Source organism: Monodelphis domestica, chromosome 4 (genome assembly GCF_027887165.1).
Source record: "Monodelphis domestica isolate mMonDom1 chromosome 4, mMonDom1.pri, whole genome shotgun sequence".
Taxonomy (NCBI): domain Eukaryota; kingdom Metazoa; phylum Chordata; class Mammalia; order Didelphimorphia; family Didelphidae; genus Monodelphis; species Monodelphis domestica.
In genome coordinates, this window is record NC_077230.1 from 432,436,275 (window position 1) to 432,449,475 (window position 13,201).

The 13,201-nt window shown below is 45.9% G+C and overlaps 1 protein-coding gene across 5 annotated transcripts in view; it reads left to right on the forward strand.

Moving 5' to 3' along the window:
* The first annotated feature begins 3,969 nt into the window (after window positions 1-3,969).
* LOC107648964 (zinc finger protein 345-like) overlaps window positions 3,970-13,201 on the forward strand; it is a 146,932-nt gene continuing 137,700 nt past the window's right edge. The window contains exons 1-3 of one of the 5 annotated variants that reach the window (XM_056825571.1): window positions 3,970-4,285; window positions 5,503-5,623; window positions 9,840-9,966. In XM_056825571.1, coding sequence (XP_056681549.1) covers window positions 5,591-5,623; window positions 9,840-9,966 — 160 coding nt within the window. In that variant the 5' untranslated portion in view covers window positions 3,970-4,285; window positions 5,503-5,590. The other 4 variants (XM_056825569.1, XM_056825568.1, XM_056825570.1 and 1 more) reach the window with 4 other exon arrangements.

Sequence of the window (13,201 nt, forward strand, 5' to 3'; positions counted from 1 at the left end):
TTCTACAGTTTCTTGTACCTATAGAATTTGACATAGCTTATTCATTCCTAGTTGTTAGTGTATAATATTCAATGTGCTTTTTCTACAAGCTTATCTGTGCCTATTGTGTCATGTTTTCAATCCGTACTCCAAAACAGTAAAACTTAGATTATACCTTGCCCTTGCTCCATGTCTTTGTGTAATACATTTTTTTTTCCACCTAGGAGAGACAATGACTGCGCGTCCACAGAAATTGTCAAACCTAGAGTCCTCAGTTTGCTCCTGAGGTCTTACTTCCATATACCAGAACGTCTTCCAGTATATGAAAGGGAAGCCAATAGATCCCGAATCCAGCGGCCGTCTGAATTCTGGGATTGTTGGAGGAGAGCAAGACATTTTTCCTATAAAGATATTACCCCCAAAGACAGGGTATCAGGAGTAATGGTTAACAATGGTATTAACACTTAACTACATCTATGGTAGTCAGCCCTTAATGTCTATCCTGGTATTGTCAGGAACATAATCTTTGCCTGGATGTCAATGATCTCTTACAATAACTCAGGTTCCTGATTAAAGATTTCCTAGTGTCTTTTCCCTGATCTCTCATCCTTTCTTGAGAGTAACATCAGTGTCATCTGTCCATTAACCATGAGTGAGCAGCATTTTCTGCTTAGCACCTCCCTTTTTGTTGTCAGAGGTATCAGATCTATGCTATGAATGAAAGTTTTCTATCTCCTCCTCTTTGGAGAGTCATACCAAGGTCTAGACCCTTGTTGATAACAGCATTTCTTACAATACAAGTGGTAGATTCACAATGCATACAATATACATTCCTTTTGACCGTATCATATACAAAATACAGGGTATACCTTAGTAGCTAGACAATTTGTAGCTAATTCATCTCAATCCCATAGCAAAGCCTTTGGAGTGTGGGACATATCTAGTGTCTTGTACAGACACGAGTGTGATTTAGTCCTTCTGAGTTAGCATCCTCGATGTTGCTCTGGGTACCACATCTCAATGGATGTCAGCATGACAAGTGTCCATGAGTGGTCTCCTAGCCAATGTCTCTAATAGTGTAATGTCATTGTTCTGGAGTGATATCCGTCACCAGAGAAGTGTCCTTCCAGCATGCCTGGATTGTGGCTGGCATGTAGATAGCTGACGCCATCACCCTCCGTCTGCTTCTCTTCCTGGTCTGTGTCAGCTGGCATGAAGCATGACGTGGGTGACCAGATGTTTTCATTATCTGTGAACATACAAACAAGACCTCGGCCCAACGTTATCATCCCCTTGGGTCCCTTACAGTCTTAATATCTCGATGATATTCAACCCAATTCAGGTATCTCACACAATGTGATCTTTATCATTACATTCAATACTGATTATTGCATAGCTTTAACTTATATTCCTTCTGGGCTGTAGAAGAGATAGATGATTAGTGATACCATATCCACCTCTTTCCTCACGAAAGTGGAACAGTCACAGCTAAACAAAATGGACTTCTAGATAAGTCTGATTCTAATAAAAACATGTTGTTTGCAAATATAATGTACCCTTTAAGACAATAATCATCATTACGTGTTGGATAGTAATACCCATTTGTGCTGCAGGTGGACAGCATTCCTTATACTGTCATAACATTCCCAATTATACCCTTTTGATATTTGATCACATTTGGCTAACATGGAACAATTCCAATAAAATGATTGTCAGGTTACACATTGTACCAGTACCATTCAAAATTTTCAGGCATGTAATAGTTCGATCTTTTCCCAAATACCCATATATCCCTAGAACAGAATATCTGTCAGTGACTCAATGATATTCTTCTGCATGTACATTGTTTTTCATTCAAGTACATGTGTGTGTGGATAGTGTGTTAAACCTGCCTATAGGGCAATCATAGCCTTTACAATCCATGTGCTGCATTTCTGGTGTCCTGTGCCAGACACCTCTGCCATCTGTCCTTCTTCTGGGCAGATTGTCTTGCCATCCGATGCTCTTGATCATCTTCCATGGACTTCATGTATCTGAGAAAGTAAACAGAAAACCTCGACCCCAAATGACAGCCTCATTGGGTCTCAGAGAGTTAGAAAGTGAAAGAACATCTATACTTTCAGTTTTTGAACCTTGGGGCTCATGAATTCCCTTGATCTCTATTTACCCTAGCTTGCATGTAAGCCATGAGCTATGCAATTCAGCCCTTGCATTGCTGTTAAAAGCCCTGCTATACCAAGCTGTGTGGAATAGACAGTAGTGCACAGATATTCATAAAATCTGTCATCACTTTGCTCACTTCTTCATTTGAGCTTGAACCCTAAACCAGGAGAGTCAGTGTCTCCCATCACTTTTCACAGTTCACCCTTTGTGCCAGGAGCATACTGAAATGCACCTTTTGCTCCAAAATATACAGTGGATGCCTATCAGAGGTGAAATTAATCCCCCACAGTTTGCATTGATAAGCGATATCCCCTGCTTGTTCAGGATATGGATGTACAATAGACTTTGCAAAGCAGCAGGTATAGATGCTTAAATAGTTGCTTTTGCAAACCCATAATCATAAACATATCCTACTAGAAATCACTTATGATTGGACCCGTGTGTGCTGGGATCTTAAGCCTCTGTTTGCCTGCACACACTTTTTGCTATTTGAAAAAGTTTCCCATTGTGCAGTTATTAAAATGATAGCATTGCCTTATGCTGTACAAGTATGCACAGAATTATCAAACAGTTGCACAGGAGTTGTTGTATGGGAACTACTGCAATGAACTCCATCACTGAAAAGATCTTAATACTGTGACTAAACTCATTACTTTCATCTGCTAAGTCTGCAAATCTTCACTGCAGAAATAAATCAAATTGGGCCAGTAACCTTTGAACTTGCCTTATTATCATGGGTCTCTTTTCAGTCTCATGAGCAGCTTCAATATCTGCCATTTGAATACATGCTAGTATTGCCTCTGTCAAGGCCTTCCTTCATAAATCTCTGTACTGAGTAACAGATTCCTCGCTAACTTTAATAATGAGCCACTGGTAAACCGATTGAATCCTTCTGACCATGCTTTGACTCTGCTGAGCATGTGTCTTAGTGTCCATAGTAAAAGCTATTCTAGTGAGGAATCGTTTGCTTTCTGGATACAGGTACATTAATATGCCCACTAAAACGTTTCTGAACTGCATGCAGGCTGTTTGAATAAGCTCTGCTCAATATTGTTGCTCTCATGTCCTGCTTAGAAAAGTGTTAATCATTCCTCCATAGTTCAAATTAGAAAGCCTTAGCAATTCCTTTAAATCGTATTCCAAGTCATGCTTAGTATGTCTCAGTATTCAATTTTCCTTCTAGCCAATTACAGCGTTTGTAATAAAAAACTTGGAACCTCAGTTGCTCTGATGCTCTCTTCCACGTGGCTCAAGCCACGTGGCCGGTAGAGAAAAAACATTTCAAGCTGCTTCAGATTGAAGCCCAAACCTTAAAAATGTTCTGTTTGCACTTGCATTACCTCGTGATTTATACCAAAATTTCTCTACAGATAAACATTTCTAGTCCTGAGATTCTGTGGCACATAACAAAATCAGAGAAAGATTTTTAATTCTCCTTTTTTGACTTCCTTCATCAAAAACTATGAGCAGACATTCCTTCATAATTCTGCCTGTATCCAGCCTAAATGAAAGCCATTCAAATGCCCAGATCTCACTTCCCTGTGCTTCTTATCACTTGCAATCAGCCAGGTACAGCCGCCTTTACCTGGCAGGATCTCAAACAAAAGAGTTCCGAGGACCCTTTTCAAATGCTAAATGAGTGCAGGGGCTGGCCTTTTGTTTGTTTGTTTTTAATCTTCTGCCTTTGGTTACAGAAGGGCAGTATCTTTTTACAACCTGGGCTGTTGGGAATTGAACCTAATGCAGGATTATTACCTCGATTCATTAATTTTGCTGAGACCTGCGGTGGTATTAGGAAAAGGTTTTTGTTTTTTATCCCTTTAGCCAAGTGATAGCCAAGGGCCCTTTAAGTGCCCTGCTTGAGTCAAAGCAGTTACTTCCGGAGAAGCCTTTCAAAGGCAGGCCAGGAATCTGCCTGGGAAGATGAGCTCGCTCCTGGCTTCCTGTCTGCTAGCCTTTCCCACTCGGGCTAACCTGCCTGTTTTGGCCTATGAATGGCAGCCTGGCTCTGCCAGCTTTTGTCTGGGGAGCCGGTAAATTTGACTTTGCACTTTCCGGATGAAATCTTCACTCCTGCTTTTGCTTTGCCCAGTTGCTCCTCTCGAAATTTCAACCGGTTCCTGGTTAGGGATCCTGCAGTGTGGTAGGAGGGTGTGCGCATGTGCGACAGGGGCGAGTCAGGGGCGGGGTGTTGGGGTGTAAAAGCGAGTGGTGTGGGGGAAGGGAAGACTGTGAGTGTGTGTCAGGAGGGGCGTCCCAGCACCACGTCCCGGGCCGCGGGGAGCAGAGAACCATTGAGAGATCAGTCAGTAAGTAGACACTTATTAGACACCTACTGTGTGCCAGGCGCTGGTCCGAGGCAGCTTCCAGTGTTAAGAAGAAGGGTAGAGCTGGAGGCAAGTGGGGGAGGGGAGAAATCTGTAGCCTGCTGGCGGTAAATTTGTGTATAGTTCTTCCCCCACCAGAGCTGTAAACCCTGGGAACAAGGCAGACGGACTCCATTTCCCAGAATGCCTGTCATGAGGTCCTGGCAGGAAGTCCGTTTTTTTTGAAGACTCCATGTCCCAAAATGCCTGGGTCCTGATGTCACGCCAGCCTTGTCACCTCCTTTTGGGGCAGCCCTAAAGCATGCTGGGAATCTCCTGTGGGCAATCTCAGGTCCTGGAAGATGGACAGGTGTGGTTTTCGGACCGTTTTGGGGTGAGGGGTGTCAGTGCGCAGGCGCGGCCCTGCCTCCATGCTTTATCAGCGGAGACTTTTTTGCTTCCTAACCTTTGGTCATCTGGATGACCCGGCTGGACCAGTTACTAGTTCCTGAGCTTCGTGTGCGCATGTGCACCAAGAGAAGCGGGGCTGGAGCCCAGTGTAAGTTCTTGTGAGGGCGGAGGGGCTGCCTCAGTGTGTCCCTGCCTGTCCAGCACCTTGAAGGACCTCAGAAAAGGGACCAACACGGAAGTGTCCGGCAGATCCGTCTGGACGGGGAGCCATGGCGGGGCTTCGCCCTCCTCCAGTGGCGGGAAAGGCCCCTCCCGCGGCGGGAGCAGGAGGCAGCTGGGGGGGACGGGAGGAGGGGCGGAGGTATCTGCCCGAGCCCACCTGCCATGTTAGGAGGTCTGATCTCGGGCACTGAGGAAATGCCGACACGCTCTCCCCACCCCCACCCGATGGCTCTTCCCCCCGCCCCCCTTACCCAGTAACCCCTCCTAGGAGTCTCCCTCAGTCCACCCAGTGCAGTTTCAAAGTGGAGTGAAGCCAAAGATGGCGGCAGAGGGGGGCGGGGCTTCTTCCCGGCCAGGCCAAGGCCCTTCCCAGCCTGAGGCTCCGGGTCCCCCTGAGCCCTCCCCCTCTCTCCCCCCCCAGGCGCACACAGAGGAAGTCTCCCCCCCTCGGGGCTGCCACCCCCTGAAGCACCCCAGGGTGGCCCCGCAGAGAGCCCGCAGCCAGAGCAATGGCCCCCGGGACCCCGAGGCCCCCCTCCCAGGTGAGTGCGGCCGGAGGAAAGGGCAGGAAGGGCTGCTGAGAAGGACTCCAGCCAGGCTCCTCCTCCGGGCCTGAGGACACATGGGGGCGGGGCTGCTTCCCGGGTCAGGCTGTGGCTCAGCCCTCCCCTCCCCCCCACCCACCAGGACTTTAGGCCTTATTGGACAGTGAGAAGTGGGGGAGGGGGCGGGGCGGGCGCTGCTGGGCGCATCTTGTTCTGGCCTCTCAGGGCAGGCCCTGAGCTTCTCCCCACAGTCCCAGCTCACAGCCCCTCCCCCCCTGGCCACAGGAGGGCCTCCCTGGTGCGTGCTTGGAATGGGGGGGGGGGGTTGACAGCGTTGGGCTTCCCCAGCCCCAGGAGGAAGAGCCTGGCAGGGCTGGCCCTGAGCTGGGCACAGCGGCGCCAGGGGAGGGGGCTGGGCTGGCCCAGGAGAGCAGGCCTGGGGGTGGGGGAGCCGGGGAGGCGGGGCTGGCGGGAAGGGGCCAACCAAGGGCTCTTCTGGTTCCTGAAGGCCAGTCAGGGACAGGGCGGCCCCCTGAGCTGGGTGAGCCCCGGCTGTGCCCGCCTGGGGGGTTCCTGCAGTTCCTCCATGGAGGCCATTTTTCTGAGCTCAGGATCTGAAATTTCACTGTGGTGGGTGGCAGCTGCAGGTGCCCCCCCCAGTCAGGGCCCCCAGAGCAGGTGTTTGCGGGTGTCTGGCGGGTCATGGCAGGCTGCAGCGTGCCGAGGAGGGCGGCCGGCGGCGGGCGGTGGGCAGCGGTCAGGGTCGGAGCCTTTGATCAGTCCAGCACGAGGTCAGAGGAGAGAATGGACGAGTCGGCAGAGGAGCCTCTCCTGGCCGCAGTCCTCGGGAGCTCGAGGCTGGCCTGACTCTTCCCAGGCTCGAAGGGCCCCGACGGGCCGAGCTTGTCTCCGGGACCTCCTCAGGCCAGCCATTCACTGGCCTTCCCGGCTCCTCCTTCGGCCTCCCCAGACGACCACACAGAGCTGAGCTGTGATTCCTCCCACAGAAGGCTTTGATGCCATGAGCTGGTTGAATCTGATGCCCCAAACTCGGTCCTTTCCAGTCCTGGCCTGTATTTGGTATGGGCTGCACAGTTAGGGTCCTACCTGAGTCTCCCTCGTTCTGGAAGTTGTACGTAGAGTGACTTATGTAAAGGATCCTCCGTGATGGGAAGGCAAAGAACGACTCCCCTGGTCACTCCACTGTCGTCAGACTTGGTGACGGGGTCCAACCCGAGACTAATGAGGCGAGAGAGTGAGGAGCTATCACAAGGCTCTATTGTGGGAAGGTTGGGGAGAGGGTGAGGGAAGAGGCAGACCTGGAGAGGGGGCCATGGAGCTGGGATGCAAGGAGGGGCTGGGAGGGAGACAGGCAGGAGTGAGGGGAGAGCCCGTCCCCTGTACATGGCTAGGGGTCTCCACCTGGGAGGAGAAGGGGGCAGCCTTTTATAGGGTGGTGGTCTGGGATGAGGTAACCTGTGTTACCTCTTCTCGGTCAAAGTTGGGGTTCTTGTGTCCAGTTCACTGGATGGCCCTAAGAGGGTTCAGAACCTTGGAAGTTCTCAGGCCTGATGGTCAGTGATTCAGGGACATCATTTGTCTAGACCTGACAGCAGATTTCTGGTGTTCTGCCAGCTATTCCTGGGGCTTTGTCTTACTGTTTGGACAGGTTCTAGGGTTGGGGGGTGCTATTGGTCTTGCTGGGAAGGGAAAGGGGGTTTTGGTCCCAGGGTCTGTCAAAAAGGAGGTGCTTCTGGGTAACATCACTGAACTTGATGATCTTGAGCAACTTAATCTCCATTCTTTTGAGGGGGACTCTTTAGAGGGGTATTTCTTTACTTTATACATAAAAACTGAAGATGGGGTGCAGCTAGGTGGCTCAGTGGATTGAGAGCCAAACCTAGAGATGGGAGGTCCTGGGTTCAACTCTGGCCTCAGATACTTCCTAGCTGTGTGACCCTGGGCAAGTCTCTCAACTCCCAATGTCTAGTACTTACCCCTCTTCTGCTATAGAACCACTGCATACTATTGATTCTAGGATGGAAGGTGAGGGTTTTAGAAGAAAAAACAAATAAACTGAAGATGGGCTCTGTCCTTTGTCATGTAGAAGAAATTGAATATGATAATGCAGTTGTGGGGCTTTAGTCCATGTGAGAAGGCATTTTATCCCATCCCAGGCATCTGCCTGGGATTTTATTCCTGGCATAATTACTTTAAAAGATTTGCCCAAAACAGAGGAGGGGGAAGGAGTGTAAGGGTGGGAGCTCTCAGGGTGACCAGCCTTGTGGGTGGTTGCTCAGGTGGAATATCAAGCCCTGGGGTGGTTTGGATGCCTGGAAGGAGTCTAGGCTGAAGAGGGCTCATTCTGGTGGATACTAGAGGGCAGAGAAGCAGGCAGGCTCCTTAGGTCCTGGCCTTGTGTACTATTAGAGGACAGTGTGATCTTGGAACTTCTATGGTGGGGCAGGTGGGGCAGTGAGGACTGCTAGGAACCACCCAGATTAGAGGAATTCCAAACAGGAAGTTGTCTTCTTTTCTCTGCATTCTTCCCTTTGAGCCCAGATTCCTCTGTTTCCTTGGAGGCTGACATCTTTCTGCATTCTGGTTCTAGCTCTATCTGAAGGAAGAGCTTTTGCTGTCTGATTCTGGTGGCTGCCCTTTGCGCTGAGCTTCATCTTTTCTTTGCTTCCATTGCACAGAGCCAAAGAAAGGCCAATCCAGGATGGATTGATGCACTTCTAGGCCAATACAAAGGTCTTGAACCTAGTGTGAAGACTCGAGGTTACTATGTTTAACATGTGTTAAGACATAGGCTGTCCTTGTGTCCACACTCACCCTGAAGATACTCACAGACGAGTATCCCCAAACTTGGCTCCTATAATCTGGTCCCCTTTTCTGCCTCTCATAGTGTGGTACCTTTCTGTAGTCCTGGCTACTGACTGGGTAAATGCATCATTGCTTAGATCATTTTGATTGGGCCCTGATTCAAGGACCTGTTATAGATTATTTTTCTTTTACTTGGAATTTTTACGCATAAGACTTTTATAGTCTATATTTTCATCCAGAAATTTTTTCTTTTTTATTTGGATTTTTCTGATGTCTTTTTAATTTCTCTTACCAGTTGATTCATATACCTCATACCTCAGCCATGCATCCCCAAGTGATTCTGTTTTTTTTTCAATCACCCACAACATGGGGAAATGTAAAAAAATATATATATTATTTAAATTGCAAAGTTTAAATTCCTTTTGAGAAGAATTTTAGGTAAAGAAGATGCTCCCTCTCTGAATCCAGAACTGAACTGTTGGAGAAGCCACCATGAAGAAGCCTCCAGACCACAAGCTGCACAAAATTGAACTTTGGGTGTGGTTGATTGAACATTTATTTGTATCTGTACTTTCATGCCAAAGGGGACTGCCCCCTAACTGGCTTTTTGTCAATGCGTTCAGCAATTATTGGTTTTATTCTTTTGTTTCTCTTATCCTCAAATTATTGTAATCTTTAAATTGATTATGTTTTCATGGTCCTATGGAAAAAAATTAGTTTTTTCAAACAATCAAACAGGGGTATGTAAAAAATAGACTCGAATACAGGACTACGATCCCCATGAGCCTTTGCTCCACTTTCCCAGAATGCCTTGTAATCTCACCTGGGCCGAGATCGAGAAGGTATTTAAGCTGATTCAAAGGCTCTCTCTCTGGGGTTTTGGACTTCCGTTTGGGGCAGATGCGGCTTTTTTTCATAATGTAGGTGAGGTTGTGTCTAGGCCACTCTATGGCCTGGACACGTGTTTCTTACCCTGTATTTTCTTTAATCCTTAATCTTCAATAAACCTCTGAAAAATATAATACTCCTTGCAGAGAGAAACTAATTTCTACCTGCCTCAGATGCCTCAGTCTCCCAGGCTCCCCTAAATTTTAATCTTTACAACGGTATCTCCCACCTAACTCAGAGAGCACTTCGCATCTCCCTGATTCCATAGGGAAAAGCTTTTCAGAGTAAGACACTAATCCAGGTTTTCCTCTTCCAACATGATTCTCATGTCAGACTTTGTCAGTATTCCACTGGGCTCTCAATGACTTGTCTCTAATTCTGTCTCTGACACTCTGGTAAATCCCTTATGTGCTTCAGTGTCCTCCAGACAATGAATGAAGGTTGTACTAGATGAATTCTGGAGGTTCCGCTCTAAGACTTGTGACTTTTGCTGTTTTAGGGGTCAATAACATTCCAGGATGTGGCTGTGGACTTCACTGAGGAGGAGTGGCGCCTGTTGGACCATTCTCAGAAAGAGCTGTGCCTGGAAGTCATGCTGGAGAATGTGCAGAATCTTCTCTCTGTGGGTAAGAAGCATTTCCTCTGTGAACTCTGAATCTGCCATTAAGGGAATGTCATCATTCCAAGCCAAAGGTATAGGATTTTGAGCCTTTGTCAATGATTAAAAAAGCAAAAGTACTGATCTCTGCCATGAGTTTTCCTGCCTGCTTTTCATTTAAAAAAAAAGTCAAATTAATAAGAATCCAAGTCATTCCCCAAATGACAAATGTTCAAAGGTTATGAATAAGTAGTTTTTAGATGAAAAAACAATCAAAACTCTCACTAATATAAAAAAAAGTTTTAAATCCCTCTTGATTAGAGAAGGTGCCACCTCAGCCCTAACAGATTGGCCAATATGACAGTAAAGAAAAATGACAAAGGTTGGAGAGTATGTGGCAAAATTGAGACACTTATTGCATTGCTTGTGGAGTTGTGAACTGATCTGTTGATTCTGGAGTGCAATTTGGAATAACTCCCAGAGGGCTATAAAACAATGCACCCCTTTTGATCAGTAATACCACTCCTAGGTCTGCACCTAAAGCCTCCCGGCCAACGGGAATCAGTAATCAGTTATTATGAATATTTTGGAGCCGCAGCCACTCTCTGATCACTGGACGTCACTGAAAGGCTATTTCCCATCCAGAGATCCCAATTTAACACTGCACTGGTCAGAGGATGATATAGCTCAGCTAAGAGAATGAATAGAGACTAATAGAGAGAGTTAGAGAATGCTAGGTATTAGCATTGGAAAAGAAAGAGACACCTGGCCAAAGGCCAGGCCTCAGGTAGAGATAGAGAGGAGAGAGAAAGGTTGGAAAGACAGTGTTGAGCAAACCTGTGAGATCGTCCAAGGAGAGAGGGGCTGGCCAGGGCTTCCCAATTTAATCTCTTTGATATGCAAATGAACTCAATACATATTGATAAGTCACAGAATGCCTCAATACTTATAGATGAGTTACCTAGTGTATTGCCATTGGATAATTGCACATTACAACAAGGTGAAGGTGGAGTTTTTATCCTCAGATGAGTGAGACAAAGGGAAGCCAGGTTTCGCGCCCTAACTCCAGCCACGCTGGGAACAGTGTTCATTGCCATGCGCAGAATGGCCATGTGCCCATTCACAAACCTTGTCTCTTTATAATACCTATGGGCTGGACTGCTACAGCACCCCAAAGAGATCAGAAAAAAAGGGGAAGGACCTACTTGTAGGAAACTATTTGTAACTGGTCTTTTGGGTTAGCAAAGAATTGGAAATTGAAGGGACCTTAATTGATGAATAACTGAACAACTTGTAGCACATGATGGTAATAGAATACTATTTGCTGTAAGAAATGATGAATGGGATGATTTCAAAAAGAGTTGGAAAGACCTACATGAACTAATGTAGAGTGAATTAAGCAGAACCAGAAGATCATTGTACCTAGTAACAATAATATTGTGGAATGATCAACTGTGATAGACTTGGCTATACTCAGCAATACAATGATCCAGTAGAATTCTTTGGGACTTTAGAACTGTTTATAACTGTTGGACTTGGAATGCAAGTGAAAGCATACAATTTTTCTGTTGTTTGTTTGGGTTTTTTGTTTAGAAGTTGTAGTTTTACATGCTAATTCACTTATGAAAATAAATAATATGAAAATAAACATTTCAAAGAAGTATAAAAGTGTAGCTCACAACCCCTAATTCTGCCTATTCTAGTGAGTTTCTCTGCATTCCTCCTTCTTTCTTTATTCAAATTGCAGGCCACATGATAGGAATGGAAAGGAAGGGAATAAGCATTTCAAAATACCAGCTCTTATGTCCTCTCCTGGGTAAAGGAGTTCATTCATTTAACAACATTACAATGAATTTGATGTTCATATTGTCCTCAATTTATAGTAGAAGCAACTGAGGCAAAAGAGGTTAAATAACTTGCCCAGGAGCACCCATTTTCCGTTTCTCTGAAGCTAGATTAAATTTGTTTTTCTCACTCCAAGTTCTGATCTCTTACTCCTTCACTATCAGTTACCTTTTATTTCTAGATAATGGAGGTTGTAGAATATCCCTATCTTTCTATTACAAGAAGTACATGAAAAGGGAGTTTTCTGGTTTCAAATTAGTTTCATGATCTCTATCTTCCTAAAAATGTCCCAACAGTGAATACAATAGAAACCAATTCTGTCGACCTTACTTTCATGCCCCCTTTTGGTTAAGAGGACCATATTTCTAATTTTTATCTCCCAATCCCTTCCATCTTTCTTATGCCCAGGTCTCTCAGTTCCTAGAGAAAATCTTATCCCTTGTTTTCAGCAAGGAGAAGCACCATGGCTACTAGAGCAAAAAGGCCCAAGAACCTCCAGTCCAGATGAGTGAGGGGAAAGCAGGTGCATAAGGGTTGTTATCCCAAAAGACCATTTTCTGTTGTAGTGAAGGGAGTGCTAGACTTGGGTGCTGGAAGACCAATGCTGAATCATGTAGAGATTAAAATTAATGGTTCGGCTAAATATATGAAAATTATAAATAATAACAGTGGTCAAAGATTCAAAGTATTATTGCTCAAATTCTAAATGACTTCAATAGCTTTTATTTACAGAAGAGGTGGAAAGAGTGAAAGAGAAATACAAAAGGTAGAGAAGATATTTAGCCTAACTAAACATACCTCTGGTGCTTGACTCAGCCAGGACCTGTTGACTTTCATCTGGAACTAAACTCTCTCCAGAAGTCAGTAAAGGAAAGCCAGCTATTCACTCATCCAAGTTCCCTCCAAGGGGCAGGTCAAGACAGTGACTCAAGCTGAAGGTGACTCCTGAGGCAGCTTTCTTCCTTGAGCTGACCTTCTTGAAGCTGACTTCCTTCTTGAAGTCCAACTCCTTCTTGAATCCGACTTCCTTCTTGGAGTTGACTTCCTCCTCTAGGCCTAGAATTTCAGGTCCTTTTATAGTGGGTTCTTATCTCTTCCCCTTTTCACAAGGACCAATCACAGCCTCTGATTTGTCTAGCACTGCCCAGGGGGCAATGTTTGTGGGAACCACTTCTCACCTTCTGAATGTCAATTTCTCATCAAAAAGGTTCACAGTTTACTAATTGAACAGTGTCTGTGGGTTTGAACTCTTAAAAGAATTCATAAATTTTTGACTGATTGAGTTTCTGAGGTTGTGAACTCTTAACAAAATTCACAGGTTTCTAATTGAGTTATGACCCATGTTCTGGAGTTATCACTCGTTTTAGCAAGTGACTGGCAAACTCCCTTACTTAGTGTTCACACTTCACAATCATGCT